This window comes from Melitaea cinxia, chromosome 8 (assembly GCF_905220565.1).
Source record: "Melitaea cinxia chromosome 8, ilMelCinx1.1, whole genome shotgun sequence".
Lineage (NCBI taxonomy): Eukaryota > Metazoa > Arthropoda > Insecta > Lepidoptera > Nymphalidae > Melitaea > Melitaea cinxia.
In genome coordinates this window covers 3,180,793-3,203,285 of record NC_059401.1, presented here as the reverse complement: position 1 = coordinate 3,203,285, position 22,493 = coordinate 3,180,793, and the positions used below count along the sequence as shown (strand labels likewise).

The 22,493-nt window shown below is 33.9% G+C and overlaps 1 protein-coding gene across 1 annotated transcript in view; it reads left to right on the top strand.

Moving 5' to 3' along the window:
* LOC123655721 (UDP-glycosyltransferase UGT5-like) overlaps positions 1 to 22,493 on the top strand; it is a 28,240-nt gene extending 5,747 nt beyond the window's left edge. The window contains exons 2-4 of the mRNA XM_045591476.1: positions 13,189 to 13,414; positions 14,550 to 14,766; positions 22,217 to 22,493. Of these exons, the coding sequence (XP_045447432.1) occupies positions 13,189 to 13,414; positions 14,550 to 14,766; positions 22,217 to 22,493 (720 nt within the window). The remainder of the gene's footprint in view (positions 1 to 13,188; positions 13,415 to 14,549; positions 14,767 to 22,216) is intronic.

Below are 22,493 nucleotides of genomic sequence, written 5' to 3'. Positions count from 1 at the left end.
ACTCATCTATTCATAAATTAAAACTTAGAATATTCAAATCTAATTTTAAAAAATATTTTGCACTACACACATGTTAACATAGACAAGTAATAAGTGAATGCAGGTGAAACCGAGGTCATTTTGCTGATGAATAAAATCAGGCACAGACACGTCAACATGGCTTAGTCTAAGAATGTTACACATCTGTTCCATTTATTATGAGGTGCTTGTAACACGGACTAATGGACATTCACAAATACTGCACTCTGTGGACATAGATCAAATTTTAAATAATGTTGAGGATAGTTCTTGCTAAAAGAGACGCTAATTATGGCAATGTTTTTTACCGCAAATCTTGAAACAGGTTTTAATCTCTTAACGGCTCTCTGCCACTCACGGTCGGTCACTTTCTAATATAAATCTATCTATAATCTTTAATATAATTATAATCTTTCTTATAAAAAAAATATCACGGTACCAAACTAGGGATATCCCCTTTCCAACAAAAAAAGAATTATCAAAATCGGTACATCCAGTAGAAAGTTATGCGGTATAATACAACGTAGGTCGACGAAAAAAGCGTCAAGTAAAAACACATTATTAGATATAACTCGAAAAGTAGTTGTTAGATCTCAAATTAATTTGAGTGGGACCAATTGGCACACACCACCTTTCGATTAAAACAAAATTTGTCGAAATCGGTCTACCCGGTCAAAAGTTCTGATGTAACATACATAAAAAAAAATACAGTCGAATTGAGAACCTCCTCCTTTTTTGGAAGTCGGTTAAAAAGAGACGCTAATTATGGCAATGTTTTTTACCGCAAATCGTGAAACAGGTTCTAATCTCTAAATGCCACTCACGGTCAGTCACTTTCTAATATAAATTATTTACTGCGTGAAGTTTTTTTATGATTATTTTCGTTTAGTAAAAGTATAAAAACAATATTTTTTTATTTTTCTGTTTAAATGAGAGTATTTTTGAAGTTAATTTAATTTAAACTTTTATATACTTAGCTATATTTCCTTTATATTCGATAATTTTTATGCAAAAGTCGGGGTTCCACGTAACAAAAATATTATGAATTCTGAGGTAACTACCTATTAACATTATTATATTTTGAAAAACACAGGCCGATGACGGGCAGCAACGTCTTCGGTGCGACAAAGTCAGCCCTGCGGTCACCAACCCGCCTGCCCAGCGTGGTGACTATGGGCAAAACACATGAGTTCACGTTATTTTTGGCGTAAACTTGTGGAGGCCTATGTCCAGCAGTGGACTGTATAGGCTGTAATGTATGTACCTATTAACAATTACCTCATAATAAATCGAATAGACAAATGAAGTGCTCTAGATATTTCGAAGAGGTTTTAGTGGTTGATAGGTACCGTACCTCATGTAATATCTTGTATTATATAAGCCTCCAATATAAATATCCAATTTCAAAATCTGCTTAGTAGATCGTCAAATCGGAGTATTCAAACTAACAAGCTTTTAGTGTTAAAAAATGGATATTTAGGTACTACTTTTCAAATTTAAATAAAAACATTTATTTTCTAAACTTTATCAAAAAATATTTTAAAATGTCTCATTAGCATATCGTGTTGTGCAAGTCGAGAAAACGTGTCTTATTTTTATACACCTATTTTTGTATTATATGTAAAATAGTACTCTTCTTAGTATGATTCATTTTTGCTAATTAAGTTATTTTAAGATACCTAAAGGTTATAACTACGAACAAATATTATATTAACATTTTTCGGCTGTAAGGTGTAATTAGAATTATCAAAATTAAAATTTATTTCATTAATAGGCTTCAGAAGCACTTTCGAATCGTTATCTTACAAATTAAAATTATTTTCAATTTGAATCATTTATATATATATAATTCAAGTAAAACTACCAACGATTCAGAATGTAAATTCTGCAGAGAAGAATCGGCAAGAAACTCCGCGAAAGTTACTGTTTTTTTTTTTTTTTTTTAAATCAAACATTATAAATTTACTTGCACCACTAAAGCCACTAGTTCACACATCTTTATTATTAATATAATCTTGAATCAATTAATATGCTTTCGCTGTTCGTAACTAAGTTAAAATAATTGAATAAATATCCAGGGCCTAACCATTGATTTAAATCCGATAGATGCTTTTGCTATTGACGAAAAACCGTTATAAGCGATTACTGCGTTACTTTTACCGTTTGATCACTACAAAAAACATCATTCAATACGTTAATGATAAAAAAATCTATCTTTTGTAAGCGTAGTTTTTATTATCGGTCACATATATTGAACGAACTAGATAACACAATTATTTTATTACCCGACTGCAAAGGAAAGGTTATGTTTTTCGCGCGTATATTGTATGTATGTATGTCACAATATCGAACATTATGTACTGTACACCTACAAATATCAATACGGTGATCCTTTGAAATTTTATGCAACATAGTACATAATATGCAGTTGGAGTCATAAAATTGAAGGATACCTAAGTCAAATAATTCTCTCTTTGCATGTATAATTTTTTTTTAACGAATTTAAGAATTTTCTGTTTGGAGGAATCGGAAAAGGTGTTGATTTATCTACAAACCTGACCTACGTTACCTACGTATTTGGACTTTTCTACCTACGACGACTTACCTACTTTCGTCCTGTTGGTAGAATGTACTAACATTCTACCAACAGGATAAAAGTTGTAATAAGTACATAATTATTGTTTTATTCTATTTACGTGTTAAAACATATATTTCCTCAACATAAGTTGATAAGTGTTGCAAAATTGCAATATTTTTTATTCATACACTCACATCTACTAACAGATATTACGATGTTTCACGCTTGAATAGAAAAGGCACAGTGGACATGCATCGAAGGGTTCTGTACGATATTGATAAACATCAACAAATCAATACATATAGTAAAAATGTAAATGTCTTATCCAATTTAGATGCAGTTTTCACTAATATATTGTGGTAAGCTTCACTTAACATTTAGTGTTTGTTTCGTGTCAATCGGTTCATAAGAGTCTATTCTACAGTCGATTATTATCATCTAGTGACCATGACGTAAAAGCATGATCAACATATATACCTACCTATTATCTTCAAAATTGGATTGAAGTTGTAATCTCGACCGCATCGATCAATCTCCTTCACGTCTTCTCCATTGTACGTGACATTGAGGAAAATATTTGTGCTACTTTAACTCTATCGAGGCTATTAATTCGAATGTATTTGTTCATTTGTTTCAAAATATTCGTTCAGCATTATTTGTTTATATTAATTACAAAATTATTTATTAGTACTTCCGGTCCATAATTAAGGAAATTTAACTGAAAAGTTAATAACGTTATTATCAAAACAAAAATTTATAATTTCTCTTTACAGATTAAAATTCTGCCAGTGTTACCAATTGTTGATTGTAGCAACATAAGATAAATTGGGACTTAAAACTGCAACAGAGGCGGCTGTGGTGGTGATTTGTTTCCTTATTCCGTATAAACACTTAGGACGTCCATCTTTGAACCTTAAACTTACAGGGTCACGGTTCAAAGATAATTGACCGACTTATTTATTGCATATCTTAATATATATAAATTACCCGTCACTCTTAAACTACTTAACCGATTTTAATCAAATTTGCACACAGTGTGCAGTTTGATCCAACTTGAAAGATAGGCTATATTTTATTTTGATATATGTAATTGTTATATTTAAGAAAAAAAATAAGGCGATACGAAGTTTGCCAGGTCAGCTGGTATTGTTTATAGATATATATATATATATATATATATATATATATATATATTATAAATATATACTTATAATATATATATTATAAATATATACCATTTCACTCACATTATTTGTTCTTTGGCTGGTCCATTTTAGATTTTTTATTCTTTTTGATAAAATACGCTGTATCACAATGTATTAAGACGAATTATAGACGTGACTTATTACTAATACTATATACATAATTATTATAAAACATACAATGTTTTTGACATGTGCTCACAATTTTGGAACAAAGTTGCAATATATAATATATATAGTTTTATTTTTTTTATACATATAACTAAACACATAATTTAAAACAGGCTTCATTTTTTGACATATTTTGACATTCAAACCCAATAATATTGTCCATTACAATTATCACCATAAAAGACGCGTTGGCGCAATGGCCACAGCACTGGTGTGTGGCTATTACGCTGGCGGTTGCGGGTTCGATCCCCGCACATGACAAACATTTGTATTGACCATACAGATGTTTGCCGTGGTCTGGGTCTTTGTGCAGTTCTTGTAGTCTCCCCATCGTGCCTCGGAGAGGACGTTAAGTCGTCGGTCCGGGCTGTTATCATGTACAACTTTTTTTACGCAGAAAAATGCCCTTACGCGGGGCTCCCGGCGCTGTATAACAGAACGCGCCAGACTACACACTAAAAAACCTGCGGTGCCCTCGTCGTCCTAGTGGGACGCCACGGGATCGCGTTAACATACACCGTGACGTCCCAAGTTATCATGTACACCTGATAGCGATCGTTACTCATAGTAAGGAACATATCCGCCAACCCGCATTGGAACAACATAATGGATTAAGCTCTGACTCTTCTCCTACATGGGGAAAGAGGCCTATGCCCAGCAGTGGGATATTACAGGCTGAAGCGATACCACAAAATCTACTCAATTTTTATTTAAAACTAGCTGTGCGCGCGACTTCGCCTGCGTGGCCATTAACAAAAAAAATTATTGTTTAGTTCACAGAGTTATAAAACAAATTTTCTAAAATAAAAGTAGCCTATATTACTCCTTATTACATCAGCTATCTGCCAGTGAAAGCCCCGTCAAAATCGATCCAGCCGTTTCAGAGCTGAGCCGGAACAAACAGACAGATAGACCAATTATATTACAAACAGACACTCCAATTATATTTATTTGTATAGATAATATTATTTTATAATATTTATAATATGTTGTCATGCTATCGGGGTTTAGGCTTCTTTCAAATAAACAATTATTATTGATAACATTATTTAGTAGTTATAAAGAAAATATTAAATATAAAATATTCGAATATTCTTTAAATCAATTAAAATCAATAAAACAATATACATTATTGGTGGCAATGTCACTGTGGTGACCTGCCAATAAGCTAACCTTGTAAAAAACAGTATTAATAGACCGCTAGGCTGACAGTCAGTTACCAATTGAATTTCAATACTAACGTTCCGTATTCAATAAACGTCTATTAACAAATGAATCATAAATTATATTCTGTTGATAAAATCAAAATCAAAAATAACTTAATTCAAATAGGCCCCAAGTGCACCTTCGAATCGTCATTTTACAAATTAAAATTTTATGGTTTCATTATTTTTGTGAAAGTAAAGCTACCAACGATTCGGAATGTAGATTCTGCAGAAAAGAATCGGCAAGAAACTCCGCAGTTACTCTTTTGAAAATAATATATAAACTGTGTTTTAGTACAAAATTAGTAATAGCTTGCATGAAATACAGCGCAACTAATTGAAAATATATTAGGTGGCTCCTCAGAAAGCCTAATCATAATTAGAATAATTTTAATAACAACACACTGATTACACTTATCTCTCTGTTTATCCAAAATAAAGATATCTTCGAAAATTAGAACATTTTTACCAGCAATCATCGCACAATATTTGTAATCGCTTGACTATCGCAATTTATATCTAAGTAAATCGGATCATTGATTTTTCACTGTCATATTGATCTCAGCGCAATTTATATATAACTTATAGATTGTAGTCTATATAATATAATGTTTGTTATATCTGATTCCATACGTGCATAAGGAAGTTACTATGACTTTGACATTGATAAGTTGAAGGGAGTTGAACAATCCATATTATAAAGACTAGCTGACCTGGCGAACTGCGTACGCCTTATTTTTTTTTTTTCGTGTAATAATTACGTATATAGAAATAAAATATAACCTATATTTATAGTTGGACAAAGTTACATATCTGAACAAAATTTCATTAGAATCGGTTAAGTAGGTTAGGAGTCCATCGTGGACATATAACGTGACGCGTAACTTATATACATATACAAGCTGACCCGGCCACGCGTTGCTGTGGCTCAGTAATTATAATTTATTAAAATATAATTATGTAAATTCTGGGTGTAATATTTGTATTTATATATTTATATATGTATTATTTCTATGTATATTTATCAAAAAAAATTATAGTTATAACAGTCGGCTGTTACCTCTAACACAAGCATTAAGTTGCTTACCATAGGAACAAACGACCATGTGTGTCTGTTTTAAGATATTTATTATTTATTATATTCAAACGCGCCATCTATAATTTAGAAATAGAAATACGGTGCCATCTACCAGATATCTGTGTAACTTAGATGCCAAACCGCCATCTATTATGATTTTATAGTACTAACCAGTAAATGACGTATAATAAACATTATCACTAAGTATTATTTGTGCTTTAGGTTTACTTGTTCAGGGTAGTTAGATACTTAAAAACGAAAAGTCACGTCTCAAAGAAATTAAGAAGTAGCCAACAATAAAACGACTATCCTTTAGACCACACGGCTGAAACTTCTTTAGTTACCCCTACAGTAATATATGAAACGTAACTCTCTCTCTTTCTATCTTCACTAACTTATATCTCGCTCTCAACTTCCGTTCACCTTGCTCAATCACACTTTTCGTAACGCTCTCGTCACGTATTCACCAGCTTACTCACCCAAATCAAGCGTGCGTAAACAAGTTTTACTTCAAAAATTGGCACTAAACAATTTTTATCCATTATAATACCGATCTTATAGATCGGGTGTAGTAGCATCTGTTTTATTAAACATATTAATTTAAGTAAAACACGGTATTTATCATAGACACCTGATAGCGGTCGTTACTAATAGTAGGGAATATATTATTATTATTATTATTTACACTTTATTGTACACCAAACAAATAAAATAAGCAAGCAACATTTGCAATAATTTGTAGAAAAAAAATGTACAAAAGGCGGCCTTATGGCTTAAGAGCAGTCTCTTCCAGGCAACCTTAGGGCAAAAGAGATGATATATTGACGGTGTAGGTGTAGATATATCTGCAAACCCGCGGTGGAGCAGTATATAGAATTACGTTCCGGCGCTTCCACATGGAGGAACAATAGTGCTATTCTGTAAGAACATTTTCGTGTCTCGACAGCGGAATCCGCGGTGAGATAACAAATTCGTATTCATTAAAACTCGACAGTCCCGTAGCGCCACACTTGTGAGTGCGGCGACGAGTCGAACCCTGTTGCGTGAGAACGTTGACATTTAATAGTATGAATTCGGTATTCTGTAAGGGGATTTACCGCTTCACACATCACAATTCGAGACTTGATTCGACACTTGACTTCATGCACATGTTCTAAAATAAAGTCATAAGAAAGGAATATCGATAAAATAAACACAGCTCTAAATTGCCGCTCTTCGATTCGACACTCACTTCACATCGCTTGTGCGTACGGAATGTTTACAGAATTCCAAACCAAGGTGAAGTGGGTTCGCTTTCGAAGTGAGCGCTGTCACTCGGGTGAAGCTCGATATCGAAATTGTTATTTACAGAATAGCCCTGCAGGTCTATGCAGCAGCAGCGAAATGTTACCAGTACAATAAAGAGACTAAATATTATTTTATATGCAAATTTACAGGAAATCGTTGGCCTGAAGGTAATTAAAATCTGTACAAAAAAGCTCGCACAGAGTAAGTTATAATTTTACTTTTACGATAATGTATCATAATTGTTTGTTGAGGAAATATCCTGCTTAAAAACTTCGACCTTACAAAAGACCACAGCTAAATAATACTGCTTTTGTGTTGTGTTCCTGTGGTGAGTAGGATGACCAGAGCTCAGGGGAGGGATTGGCGGTACGGTCGGCAATGCACTTGCGATGCTTGTAGTATGTGGATTGTATGTTGTTCTAAGAACATAAGACCATGACAAAAAATTATTATTTTTATATTTACCTCTATATAGGTCCGTTATTTACTGTACATAGTATTTTTCTTAATGTGTATTTTTATTATTTCGGTCGAATCTCTCTCCTTCAATTGCATTCAAATAAATAGTTATCAACTATTGATAAGTTGATAACATGCTTCAATCGACTTATTATTAGTGTTAAAAAACACAAGGTTACGATAGATCAAGTTGGCCCGCTTTATATGCAATTGAAAAATGTTTCATTATATTGTAATGAATTTCAACAATATCGACATACAAATGTATTTAAATTTAGTAACCTAATTCTTTTGTTTGATAATTTTTAATAAAAGTTAAACTACTTACTTACTTATACTATAAAAATACATACTAACTGTTCCACCATTTCTTACCTTCAGTGCATAAGGCATTAACTATTCATTATCATGAATACATGAAAAACTGAAGAGAAGCATTATGGAATTATATAATACTAACTGACCCCGCAAACGTTGTTTTGCCATATACACTCGAGAGCAAAGAAATCGCACACCCCTACATTTTCATTTTGACCGCAAGTATTTTTTTTAAATTTAATGTTGTTTGCAAATACAACTTGAATTAAATTGAAGTACACATTATTAGCTTTCTAAAAACCCATTATGTGTAGCTTTGACCTTCGAAATCATTTCAATAGCAACAAAACAATAGAATTACCCAAATTCACTTGTTCGGGTAGTTCGGTTTGTAAGACTTTGACCAGGTATAAAAGGTTAAGGGATGATTTAAATGACATCATTTACATCTCAACTTGCAGTCAGAAAGGTTCTTTACCGAATACGTCATCATTCTGAACAAGAAAATGGATACCACACCGGAAGCAGCATCTCAAGTGGTTGCACTAATTGAAGCTGGACAGAACCAAAGTCAAGTGGCTCGTCAGTTAAATTTAGCAGATATGCTGTTCGACGTGTATACGAGCGATATAAACAAACTGGTAGCTTTACCAGTCGACCAGGAACAGGCCGAAAACGTGCCACAACTTAGCGCGATGATCGTTATCTTGTGACGACATCACTGCGAAATCGCCGGTTAAATGCAGTTCAACTCGGACAGCAACTCCAGGAAGTTAGAGAAGTGGAAGTTAGTCGGTGGACGGTTAGAAGAAGACTAGCCGAAGGAGGCCTGACAGTGCACAGAACAGCAACTGGCCCAAAATTAACCCCAGTACACAGACAAGCGCGCCTTCTGTTTGCACGAAATCACCTAAATTGGACAATGGATCAATGGAAGACAATACTCTTCTCTGACGAAACCAGGATTTGTCTCCATGGTAACGATGGAAGGAGTAGAGTCTATCGAAGATCTGGTGAGCGTTTTTCTCAGTGCTGCATCTCCGAACGGGTCTCATACGGCGGTGGTTCGTGCATGTTTTGGGGAGGCATGTCACTGGAAACGAAAACCGAACTTGTGTTCGTCACAGGGGCGGATACCGACAGTCGATCGGGAAGATTGACTTCCCGACGTTACATCGAGGAAATCCTGGAAGAACATGTTGTGCCTTTTCCGCATTTATCGACGCAAATTTAATTTTTATGCATGATAACGCCAGATCACACACCGCCGCTATAGTACGCCAGTACTTGGAGGAGGTTGAAATACCCGTTATGGCGTGGCCTGCTCGAAGCCCTGATCTCAATCCTATTGAGCACTTATGGGATGAACTAAAGAAAAGAGTAAGGGCAAGAAACGTACCGCCGACAGGTCTAAGAGAGCTCCAAACCGCAATCAAGGAGGAATGGAACAGCATACCGCAAGAGTTTGTAAAAGAATTATTTCTACAATGAAAAATCGAATGGAAGCGGTTATTCAGGCTAGGGGGAGCAATACCTCGTATTAACAAATCATTGTCTTCGAAAAAATATTGTTTTTTTAACCTTTTATACCTGCTCAAAGTCTTACAAACCGAGCTACCTGTAACGAGTGAATTTGCGTCATTCTGTTGTTTTGTTCCTATTGTAATGATTGCGAAGGTCAAAGCTATACATAATGGGTTTTTAGAAAGCTAACAATGTGTATATTAATTTAATTTAAGTTGTATTAGCAAACAACCTTAAATTTAAAAAATACTTGCGGTCAAAATGAAAATGTAGGGAGTGTGCGATTTCTATGCTCTCGAGTGTATGTTATTAAACACCCTTAATACCCCCACCCCCCCACCGCTTTATAACTTAGGGGTGTGAAAAGTAGATGTTATCCGATTCTCAGACCTACCCAATATGCACACAAAATTTCATGAGAATCGGTCAAACCGTTTCTGAGGACTTTAACTACAAACACCGCGACACGAGAATTTTATATATTAGATATACCAGGCATTTATAGATTAATTATTATTAAAAAGCTTATAATAATGTGTTATTTATATTCAAAATTATTAAATATTTTTTTGTTTATAAATTAGAATACTGTAAACCCATTTATGAATATCTGTGACCGTTGTGACAAGTGGTACAAGTCTAAATCATAATTTTACAGAATATCATAATTGTGTTTGCAAGCAAACGAAAAAAACCGACTTCAATTATATCGACAAGTAATACAACGTAGGTAGACGAAAAAATAGTCAATTAAATACGCATTATCAAAGATTACTCCAAAAGTTGTAATCAGATCTCGATGAAATTTAAACGTCACCACATGACAAACATAGGCTTTCGATTAAACTAAAAATCATTAAAATCGGTACACCCAGTAAAAAGTTATGTGGATTTTTGTGTTTCCCTCGATTTCTCTGGGATCCCTTCATCAGATCCTGGTTTCCTTATCATGGTACCACACCGGGGATATATTTTTTCAAACAAAAAGAATCATCAAAATCGGTTCATAAACGACGAAGTTATCCCCGAACATACATAAAAAAATATACATACGGTCGAATTGAGTAACCTACTCCTTTTTTTTTGAAGTCGGTTAAAAAACAACGTTTCAAAAAATTCGTATTCGTGAACTAAGTGGGCTAGATTCGATTAGAGCATCTTTTTTTTTTTGTAGCGTAAAACATTTTCTTTCAATATTCGTTTCAGTTTTTTTTTTTTTTTTTTTGTATACATTTTATTTTAAATGCAAATTACAAATGAACTTTTGAGTAGAATCTTTTTTCACAATTTAAAAATTGTATATTTTATTATTTATATTTATGTACCTACTTAAATGATGTGTATACAGTTAAATCACTTAACACCTATAACTTGTGCTTGTGTAAACTCTAGAATAAGGATTCAAGCGGAATGTTTCTCAAACAAAAGATACATAACCTTTTAGTTATTTATTTATTTATTTATTTATTTATTTTTTGATATAACTCGTCTATTCACATCATATGCCTGAATTTTGATAATAAAAAGGTACGTATTATAATGATACGAGTATAGTGTATAGTAATTAAAAATTATGAAATAATTCATAAGCTTGTGATAAAAATAATGGAGCAGGACCATTATTTTAGTCAACATAGCTTTTTATAATAATTTTACTAATTTACAATAAGATTGTTCTTTATTACAAGAATTGGCTTAAAATGAAAGCATTAATAAATGTCATCGCCGAGATTATATAATTCGAAATGACCTAGAATTTTTTAAACAAGTTCTTAAACAAAATCAATTTTATATAATCACAAAATTGTCATGACTGTCGGTAGGTGACACAAAACGTTAGACGATATCAAAGAAATTGTTACCTACCCATTGTTCAATTGAGTTTCGCCTTGAAGAGCTACCTATGTATTATTAGGAAACTATCCATTTGAAGACTATTTTTACTACCTTCTTTTACTTACCTTCTTTTTTCTTAATCTTTAGATAAATAAATTTAGATGTGTAAAAGTTCCAAAAATAATTAATTCTAGCAATTTAAAATGGTACTCTTATCATCACAATTATGTTACATCATAAAGTATGGCCATTATCTGTGTAATATTACTATACTTAGAATAAAATAGCAATGATCACGTGAATATATTTATAACATTACATTAACGGGATTATTCAATTTTGGTATTTAAATAATTATGTTTGCATTTTTCATCGACGAGTAATACAACTTAGGTCGACGAAAAAATAGTCAAGCAACTACGCGTTATCAAAGATTACTCAAAAAGTAGTTATCAGATCTCGATAAAATTTATATGTGACCACATTATAAATACCAGCTTTCGATTAAATTAAAAATTATCAAAATCGGTACACCTAGTAAAAAGTTATTGCGGATTTTCAAGCGTTTCCCTTGATTTCTCTGAGATCCCATTATCAGATCCTGGTTTTCTTATCATAGTACCATACTAGGAATATCCCTTTTATCCAATAAAGTTATGAGGTATAATACAACGTAGGTCGACGAAAAAAGCGTCAAGTAAAAACGTATTATTAGATATAACTCGAAAAGTTAAAAAGTTAGTTTAAAGTTAGATCTCAAATAAATTTAAATTGGACCAAATGACACACACCACCTTTCAATCAAAAGAAAATTTGTCGAAATCGCTCCACCCAGTCAAAAGTTCTGATGTAACATACATTAAAAAAAAAAAAAAAATACAGTCGAATTGAGAACCTCCTCCTTTTTTGGAAGTCAGTTAATTACGTGCTAAAGAAAATGACGCGTCCGTTAAGGGTTTCTGATCACACCAATTGCAAATTATAATAGCAAAAACGCAGGTACACGGTATCTTTGCAACAGTGAAAATACCGAGTGGACTGGCTGCACCGATTTTACACCACTCCCACGAAGATAAATAACTTTAGGTTAAACAACATAATTACCATGTAATTGCTATAATTATATATGTGTAAATGTTCGAGTCATACGTATATTTTTATTTTACTTAACTTAATACATTTTTTTTTTTGTAAAAATACTGTTAATAAAAATAATTACTTAGAATAATAAGACAAAGATCAAATCAATAAAACTTTGTACTATATACCTATCGATACCTACAATTTTTATTAAAAAAAATATAAAAAAAAATATATTAACGTAAGCTTGTGAAGCATGTACTTGTATAAAACTTAATTTCCAATCTTAAAAATTGAGCGATAAAAAAAATACATAAAATTCTCCAGAATAAAATTAGTGAAAGATCCCATACCTAAATAGACGTCGATCCCATACCAAACATATAGCCGTCGATAGGTTTTCGAAAACTAAAAAATGCGTTATTTTTTCAGTTCATCGAAAAATTCCTGAACGAGTCCGAACATGGCGTTATAATATTCAGTTTTGGATCACTAATAAAGACAGCAACAATGCCGAAGTACAAGGAAGAAATCTTCATCAACGCACTATCGAAGTTAAAACAAAGGGTCATTTGGAAATTTGAGCACAGCGCTGAGGAAGGAACGCTCGTCGGTAACATATTGAAAGTGAAATGGCTTCCACAATATGAACTGTTACGTGAGTATTTTACTACTCAAAATTCTATTCCAAAGAGTACTAACGAAATCTATTCGTTTAGTAAACTGATAGTTATTACTAGCTAAGTATTGAAACATTTTTTCACTGTTATAGCCACACTCATATATACTTTTATTTCATATTATTTTTTTACTAGCTTTGTACCTAAGTTCAAAGATCCAGCATATGTTGTTTGGGTCTGAGCCATTGTCATTTTAAGCTCCCATACAAAAATACCCCAACACAATATTGGAATTTAAATAATTTTCCTGTTTACATAAAATTGCTAAAAATAAACCTCATAATAATTTTATATTTATCAACAATATAAATTAAATTATGTAATTAAAATAATGTAAAAAAAAATGTGACTTGATGATGATAATTTATTAAAATATATACATACCTACACCAAAAATATCGTCGTATTATTGTGTAAGGATCATATATTGTACTTTATTGTACTCTACGATTAAATTGCTAATTACTAAAGGATAGTATCAAATTGTGTAACCTTGGGCTACTTATGGCTAATCTTTCAGACAACTCAAACTGAACTTTAAATAATTTTTAATACAAAATGACGTTATAGCAACAATAAAAATAATAAAAATTCCGCTGTATCTTATGCTGCTTCATACTAAATTGAATAATGAATTCTTCTTTATATAAAATATAATGAACTATATCTTTAGCAAGTTTACTACACTGCGCGCGTTAATCTAACTTACCTATGTGATTCAACCCTTCACTCGAAACACTTCAAATCCATAGCTAGCATGTGGACTCATTCTTATTATCTAATGTAATGTATCTTATAATATGGATATCTTCGTAAGAAAAATGAATAAGTACTTTCTTGACATGCGAGTTTTTCGAAGGTTTTGCATAGTGTCATAGCATTTGGCTATTGCGCTAGCAATCGTGAGTTTGATTCTCACTCATGACAAATATTTTTACGGTCCAAGCAAATATTGCAGAGAATTAGGCATTTATGTTACTTTTATGTTTGTTTTCAAGCACATAATGTCACAGAATAGTATCCACTGGCTATGAAGCGTTTTTAATTAAAAATATATTTGCTTTTCATATATAAATATATATTTAAACATAAAATTCTCATAATTCTTGGCAGATCACAAGAAAGTCGTTGCATTCATCGCTCACGGAGGCCTGCTGGGTATGACGGAGGCGGTGTCCGCTGGCAAGCCAATGGTCGTGATACCATTCTATGGTGACCAACCCAATAATGGTGCCAGTGCTGAAAGCGTGGGCTTCGCAAAAGTTATCTCCTACATGGATCTGACTGAAGAATCATTAAGTGAAGCCCTGCAATTTGTTTTAAGTGCTGAGTAAGTGCTATTCATTTATATTTGAATAAGACATAAGTACTTAGACTTTAGTATTTAAAAAAAATCGTTTTATTTTATTATATTTATACTTTATTGCACACTAACAATAAGAACATTAAAAAGAAGAGAGAGGAAATATACTGAATAAAGTGCAAAGGCGGTCTTATCACTGACAGTGATTTCTTACAGACAACCCGTCTGTCTATAAAGATTATATATATAACCATTTGTAACATATAACAGGCACACGGTGCAATTTAAAACAATATACTATGTATAAGATTAATATATACAATACACCACTAACTATATTTACATATACATAAACATAGACATACATATAACTACATATATATTTACTAAAAATGATATATAAATATCTTAAACAAATAAATGTGATATGTCGATGTTTTTTGACACGTCGTTTAAAAATATCTATCGCCTCCGCTTGGCTAATGTCTCGCGGGAGGGTTCCACAGTTTTACAGCCTTAACACAAAAAGTTTCGCTGTAACATTGACTGTGCGATACAGGATGTTTAAGTCTGTTGTCAACTTGAGAATGAAGGGTTTACGTACTAGGGAAGTCAGAGCCAAGAAAAGTAAAACATTTTTTAGGTATGGGGGAGTAGTGGGATGATAAAGGATAGAGTAGAGAAAAGATAGAAGATGTAAATTACGGCGTTCTCTTATTTTAAGCCAGTTAAGCTGTGCTCGATAATCTGAGATACGGTCGTACTTTCTTAAACCAAATATGAAGATGATCATGTTTTGAAGGCGTTCAAGTTTATTAAGGAGAGTTTCAGACAAGTCAGAATAGCAGACATCAGCGTAATCAAGAATAGGGAAAAAAAGTGTGTGGCCAAGTGATATCTATGTTTTGTGGGCAAGAAAGTTTTCCAATTTCTCAATGTGCCGATTGCAGCATATATTTTGCGACTGATCTCAGCAACTTGAGGTCTCCAAGAAAGTTTGCTGTCTAGAATAAAGCCTAGATTTTTAATACTGCTATAAACATTATATAGCTGCACACCGGACACAACCGGTCAATAAATTATACAACACGGCTTACGACAACGGGCTTAATGCTAAAGAAATCCCTTTAGTGTCACGTTTCAATTATGTCAATGACCGCTTCATAATATAGGCTTAACCGCTTTCAAGAAACAATATGAAAACTTTATGTATAACTGATCCTCCGCCACAACGCTCACGACTCGCCAGCGTGTGCTACATATTTTTGGCTATTCCGTTTTCTCGTAGAAAAGTAATTGCCACGTTGGCGCAACGTTCACAGCACTGGTTTGTGGCTGTCGCGCTGGCAGTTGCGTGTTCGATCCCGCACATGACAACATTTGTACCGGCCATACAGATGTTTGCCGTGTTCTGGGTGTTTGTCCAGTCCTTGTGGGTCTCCCCACCGTGCCTCAAAGAGCACGTTAAGCCGTCGGTCCTGGTTGTTATCATGTAAGCCTGATAGCGATCGTTACTCATAGTATGGAATAAAGCCGCAAACCCGAATCGGAGCAGAGTGGTTGATTAAGCTCTGATCCTTCTCCTACATGGGGAAAGAGGCCTATGCCCAGCAGCGGGATATTACAGTGAAGCGTAAATGTATCCAATATCTGTAGATCTATCTGTAGATACGAGTACAAAAACAAAATCATATTGTGATTTATATTACATACATATATAGTGGACTCCGACCTGGGTGCTAAAACACCGATGGTTGTGGATTTCGATACCCGCTCGGAATGAATATTTGTACTTCTTTTCGATCTTAATGTCTGTCCTTGTGGGTCTCCCTTCCCTCGGATTGCGCGTTAGAGTGTCGGTCCATTCTGTCATAAACACCAAACTGCGATCGTTTCTTATAGTAGGGAATATGTATATTCGCCAACCCGCAATGGAAGAGTGTGGTAGATTACGCTTTGACCATTTTCCTACGAGAAAAAAAGATAAAGAGATATATGTCAGTGGGATGGTACAGTACGGTTGATTTGTTAATATCTTCTCTTTTTAAATTCAAAATCAATATTGTGAATAAATTATCTATCTATCAATCGTCTATTAGGTCGGGGAAAAAGTTCCTTCGGGGAAAATTATATATTATAGAAAATCAAGGGACCAGTGTATTTATATGATAAATCTATGTATATTGTACACTAAAAGAGGAAATTTTTACAATATGAATATGAAAATAATAAGTGCATTAATAAACAGAGCTTTTTTGAAAAGTAGCGCAACTATCCGGCTTTTATCCTTGGTGTAATCTATAATAGTATACCATACAGTGTATCGTGCTTATAGATTTAATTTAGATATTATATTTATATCGGACCACGGGTATTGAGGCACAGGAATCGCAGGAGGCAGATGCTCGATAGCTTTCTCGAAGCAGAGGAGCTCTTCTGATGAATTAATTTTTCGAGAAGAAGCCCAGACACAACAAAGCCCTGATACTGTTGCGAGGAACAAGATAGATGAATGAAGATTATGCTTGAAGACAAAAGTCTTCGAGAAATGCATCCTACCTGTTTCAACTTACGGTGCCGAGACGTGGACACTGACGAGGGAACTGGTACACAAGTTTAAAGTGGCGCAACATACAATGAAACGAAAGTACCAACATAGCCCACAGAATTAGCAAATTGAAGTGGCAGTGGGCTGGTCACCTGTGTCAGAGGACCAATGGCCGCTGGAGCAGTCGTGTCCTGGAGTGGAGACTATTTTACTTTAGCTGTGCTATATGACGTTACTTTGTACTAAATTTTAAGATTCTGAGTTCACGAGAAGTACCCTGTAGGTTTTGATTCCCTTGCGAGTGTCGAAAATTTGCAGCATAAACGACTGTATCTTTTGATTGCGTTGGCTTAAGAGATTAATTTTTTCACAGCTCCATGGAACAGTAGACCTGAGTATTTGATATGAATTTCAGCTTGATACCTCTACGCGTTCCTGAGAACAAAGTTCTTGACAGACAGACGGACAACAAATTGATCCTATAAGGGTTCCGTTTTTTTTTTTTTTTGAGGTACAGAATCCAAAAAAATGACTTCAAGTCAAAATGACGACAAGTAATACAACGTATATGTAGACGAATAATGATGCGCATTGTTAGACATAACTCAAAAAGTACTCGTCACATCTCGACGATATTTTAATGGACCACACGCACCAGCTTTCGGTTTAAAAAATCATCAAAATCAATTCACCCAGCAAAATGTTATGAGGTGAGATAACACCCATAAAATGCTGTCGAATTGAGAACCTCCTCCTTTTTTGAAACCATTAAGAAAATCACAAACGGCATCTAATAGTACTTATTTATAACTAGATGTGCCCACAACTTTGTCCGCGTAGAATAGTGACTTTGGACAGCATTTTCTGGATATACCTTTTGGTTTGTTTTGGATTATAAACACCGTCGTTTGGGTATTTGCATGTTCAACGTGATTCTTTAAATTGTCACATTTTTTTTTTAATTTAATAACCGATTGACATGAAACAAACACTAAATGTTAAGTGAAGCTTACCACAACATATTAGTGAAAACCGCATCTAAATCCATTTTTGAGATTTGCGTTTACAAACATATTATACGTACTTTTTTATTATATGTAGTATTGATTAACTGACCAGCCAGATGTCTTGTCTCACTAACTCTATCTGTCTTACTGTCGTCATAAAACGCTTGAAGTTGAATTAATCGATCTTAAATTTTTCTCATGTGAGTACATTCTACAGCGAATTACAAAACTTAAAAAAAATTAATTATACTCTGTTTTTTTTTTAACCGACTTCCAAAAAAGGAGGAGGTTCTCAATTTGACTGTATTTTTTTTTATGTATGTTACATCAGAACTTTTGACTGGGTGGAGCGATTTCGACAAATTTTCTTTTAATCGAAAGGTGGTGTGTGCCAATTGGTCCCATTTAAATTTATTTGAGATCTAACAACTACTTTTCGAGCTATATCTAATAATGCGTTTTTACTTGACGCTTTTTTCGTCGACCTACGTTGTATTATACCGCATAACTTTCTACTGGATGTACCGATTTTAATAATTCTTTTTTTGTTGGAAAGAAGATATCCCAAGTTTAGTACCATGATAAGGAAACTAGGATCTGATGATGGGATTCTAGAGAAATCGAGGGAAACTCTTGAAAATCCGCAATAACTTTTTACTAGGTGTACCGATTTTGATAATTCTTTTTTTGTTGGAAAGAAGATATCCCTAGTTTAGTACCATGATAAGGAAACCAGGATCTTATGATGGGATCCCAGAGAAATCGAGGGAACTTCTTGAAAATCCGCAATAACTTTTTATTAGGTGTACCGATTTTAATGATTTTTAATTTAATCGAAAGCCGATGTTTATCATGTGGTCACATTTAAATTTCATCGAGATCTGATAACTACTTTTTGAGTAATCTTTGATAATGCGTTGTTACTTGACTATTGTTTCGTCGATCTACGTTGTATTACTCGTCGATGTAATTGAAGTTGGTTTTTTTTTCGTTTGCGAGCAAACACAATTATTAACAAACGAGTCATAATCATCATCATCTGAGGCATTACAGCCGCGGGTTTAGCCTGGTCCAGCAAAGCTCTCCAGTCCGATCTGTTAGAGGCTTTCCTTCTCCAACTTGTTATTCCCAAGGTCTTGATGTCTTGTTCGACGCCGTCCAACCATCTGAGCTTGGGCCTGCCTCGACTTCTGCGGCCCTCCGGTCGGCCTTCTAAAAGGTGCTTGGGTACTCTGGCCACGTCCATTCGCAACACGTGCTCTGCCCAACGCAGGCGCCCAATCTTTATGGTCTTAATTATATTTGGCTCATCGTACATTTGGTATAGCTCGTGGTTATAACGCGTTCGCCATCTCTCATTTTCTATCAGAGCTCCGAAAATGCGTCTTAGTATTTTCCGCTCAAATTACAACTAACAAACTCAATTAACAAACGAGTGACTCTCACTTATTGAGTATGTCTTTCGCACATTTGTTTTTGTTTTGAAATTGTAAGGGCCCGTTCATATTGAATACTTCCAAAAATGTCTGTACAGATAATAAAATTATTTTTGTATATTAATAATTGTCCTCCTGGTGAACTTTATGAAGACACGTGAATAATAGACAGTTCTAACATATTTTCTACATATTTTACGACTTCGTACATTTTTGTTTCGATCTGTGACACGTGACGACCATTTTTGGCTATCCACTTTAGCAACTCCTTGTAATAAAAGAGTTCGAACTTCATCAATTTCATAACTTGCTATTGCTGCCACGTAGCCCTTAACTTCAGCCAAAACCAACCACTCGATCTTTTTCCGTCGTATCTTACCCATTTACCTACCATTAGCGTAATCAATTATGGCTTGTTTTAAAACAATTGAAATCCATTAAACACTGGAACTAATTAGAATATATTCTATAATGCAGACATTGGTGGTATTCTATCTTATCTCTAGTTTAACCTCTTAACATTTATCTGTATGGTAATAGGTTAAAATATAATCTCCTAAGACAATATTTGCTCTGAATATAAAATGATCTATTTAGTTTATTTAAGTCAACCAATGTGTAGTCATGCAAGGATACCTTTTAAACAAATGCATCTCATATCTTTCTGCGTTATCTGTTACGATGGTTATTATGTTGATTCAGTTCGAGAAGTTTGACCTTGTTACAGCTGCTTTTATTGTTATTTTAATTAGAATCATTCGCTTTATAATATGTGATATGTATGACAATGATTTATGTTCTTAAATAGAACATGTATTAAACTCTGAATATTGTTATTGAAATGTTCGGTCGCACATTTTCTATCGCACGTCCTTTTTAATTAAATTCAATGAAAGTAAATTATGTTTTACACATTATTCCCAATAGATACTACAACCCACTTTTACACATTTATAAGCTAATGAATCAAGTAATAACTGAGTTAAAAATGAAAAGCGAAGATCTTTTTTTCACTTCTGAGGTAGGGCACAGCAGGAATTTCCTGCTCAAAATATAGAGCAGCCCGACTGGGGTAGTACCTCGACCTTACAGAAGATCACAGCAAAATAATACTGTTTTCAAGCAGTATTGTGTTCCTGTTGGTGAGTAAGGTGACCAGAGCTCCTGGGGGGATTGGGGATTGGGTCGGCAACGCGCTTGCGATGCTTCTGGTGTTGCAGGTGTCTATAAGCTACGGTATCGCTAACCATCAGGTGAGCCGTACGCTTGTTTGCCGACCTAGTGACATAAAAAAAAAACTTTATCCTATCGCAGTCCACTGCTGGACTTAGGCCTCCCAATTTCGCGCCAAACTTCTTGGTTTCTCAGCAGCCACCGGCAGTCAATCTTAGGTAGATCGCCTGTCCAGCAAACCCCGGCCGACGGGCGTCCCGCACTGCGTTTCAAACGCGTTTGCCAATAGGCGTTCTCCACTTTTTTTTTTCGTTCTCTCCCTCTGTTTCTAGTAACTTTACTTACATTAGGCAGACGTTTCGTTTAAGTGTGTGTGTAAATTTATTATTTAAAAGCACAACATATTTCTACTCAGATTCATCTACCGGCTTACTCATTCAAATCGCTAGTGTGTGGATAACTCTTTCAAGCTTCTTCTGTAAGAATCCAATTCAAATCTAATAGACAATAATACCTTTAAACTTCTTACCTGTAATTAGTTAAAGGAGTTTTACGTTTCATTTAATAATACACGTGACACAACATATTTACTTAGTATTTATGTAAAATTATACACAATTACAACGCTTGCATATTACCTGTATTTGCAATGTATCTGTACCTATGTAAATGTACCTGTACCATAGGTAAATTGCAAATATTGTTCTTATTCAATATCCAAACTATATTGCAGCATCTCAATTTACATATAAAATATGTAGAATGTATGAATAGTGTTAGTAAAAACAATAATTTTTAATATTGTAATGACTCAGTGCCCTATTAATGCAGACGAAAATGTAAAAAAGGTTATATACACGTGGCATAAACACATAACTTAAAGTAAACAAATTGATACTAATACTTTTATTTATTTATTTAAATAGAACAATTGTCAAGGAATTATTTAATATTTTGTCAACAAGTAAGCCATCTAGGTAGACACTTAGAGAGATATACGTAATTGCGACGTCTGTAAAATAACAATCCAAGATATTTATTGTATATGATAATTATGATACTTTGAAATGTATTCGAATAAAGATATTTTTAATTTTAATTATTTGAGTTTGCTTTAAATTTTTGTTCGATTTGGAAATTATTTCTAAATCGCCTTATTACACCACCAAATTTAGCCACCACCAAAAAATCACTTTTAAAATAGATCCAATATTATCTTACCGCTTACCGCTTAAAGGCGGTAATATTATTTTAGGCACGTAGGCTCTATTATATTTGGTTTATTTATTAATTTTTCGTTATGTTACTTACAGAACGCGATTGAACGCACGTCGCGTGTCAAAAATGTGGCACGATAGAGAATCAGCCCCCTTGGACACGGCGATTTACTGGGTTGAACGCGTCATTCGCTGGGGTCACGCGGGAAAACTCCACTCAGTATCAAGAGACATGCCCTTCTACGAATATTTACTACTCGACGTACTTGCGGTATACGCACTAATAGTATTAGCTATAATAATGATAATTTACTTTTTATTAATAAGGATATTCTATTTGTTTATAAAAGAAACCAAACAGAAAGTTCATTAG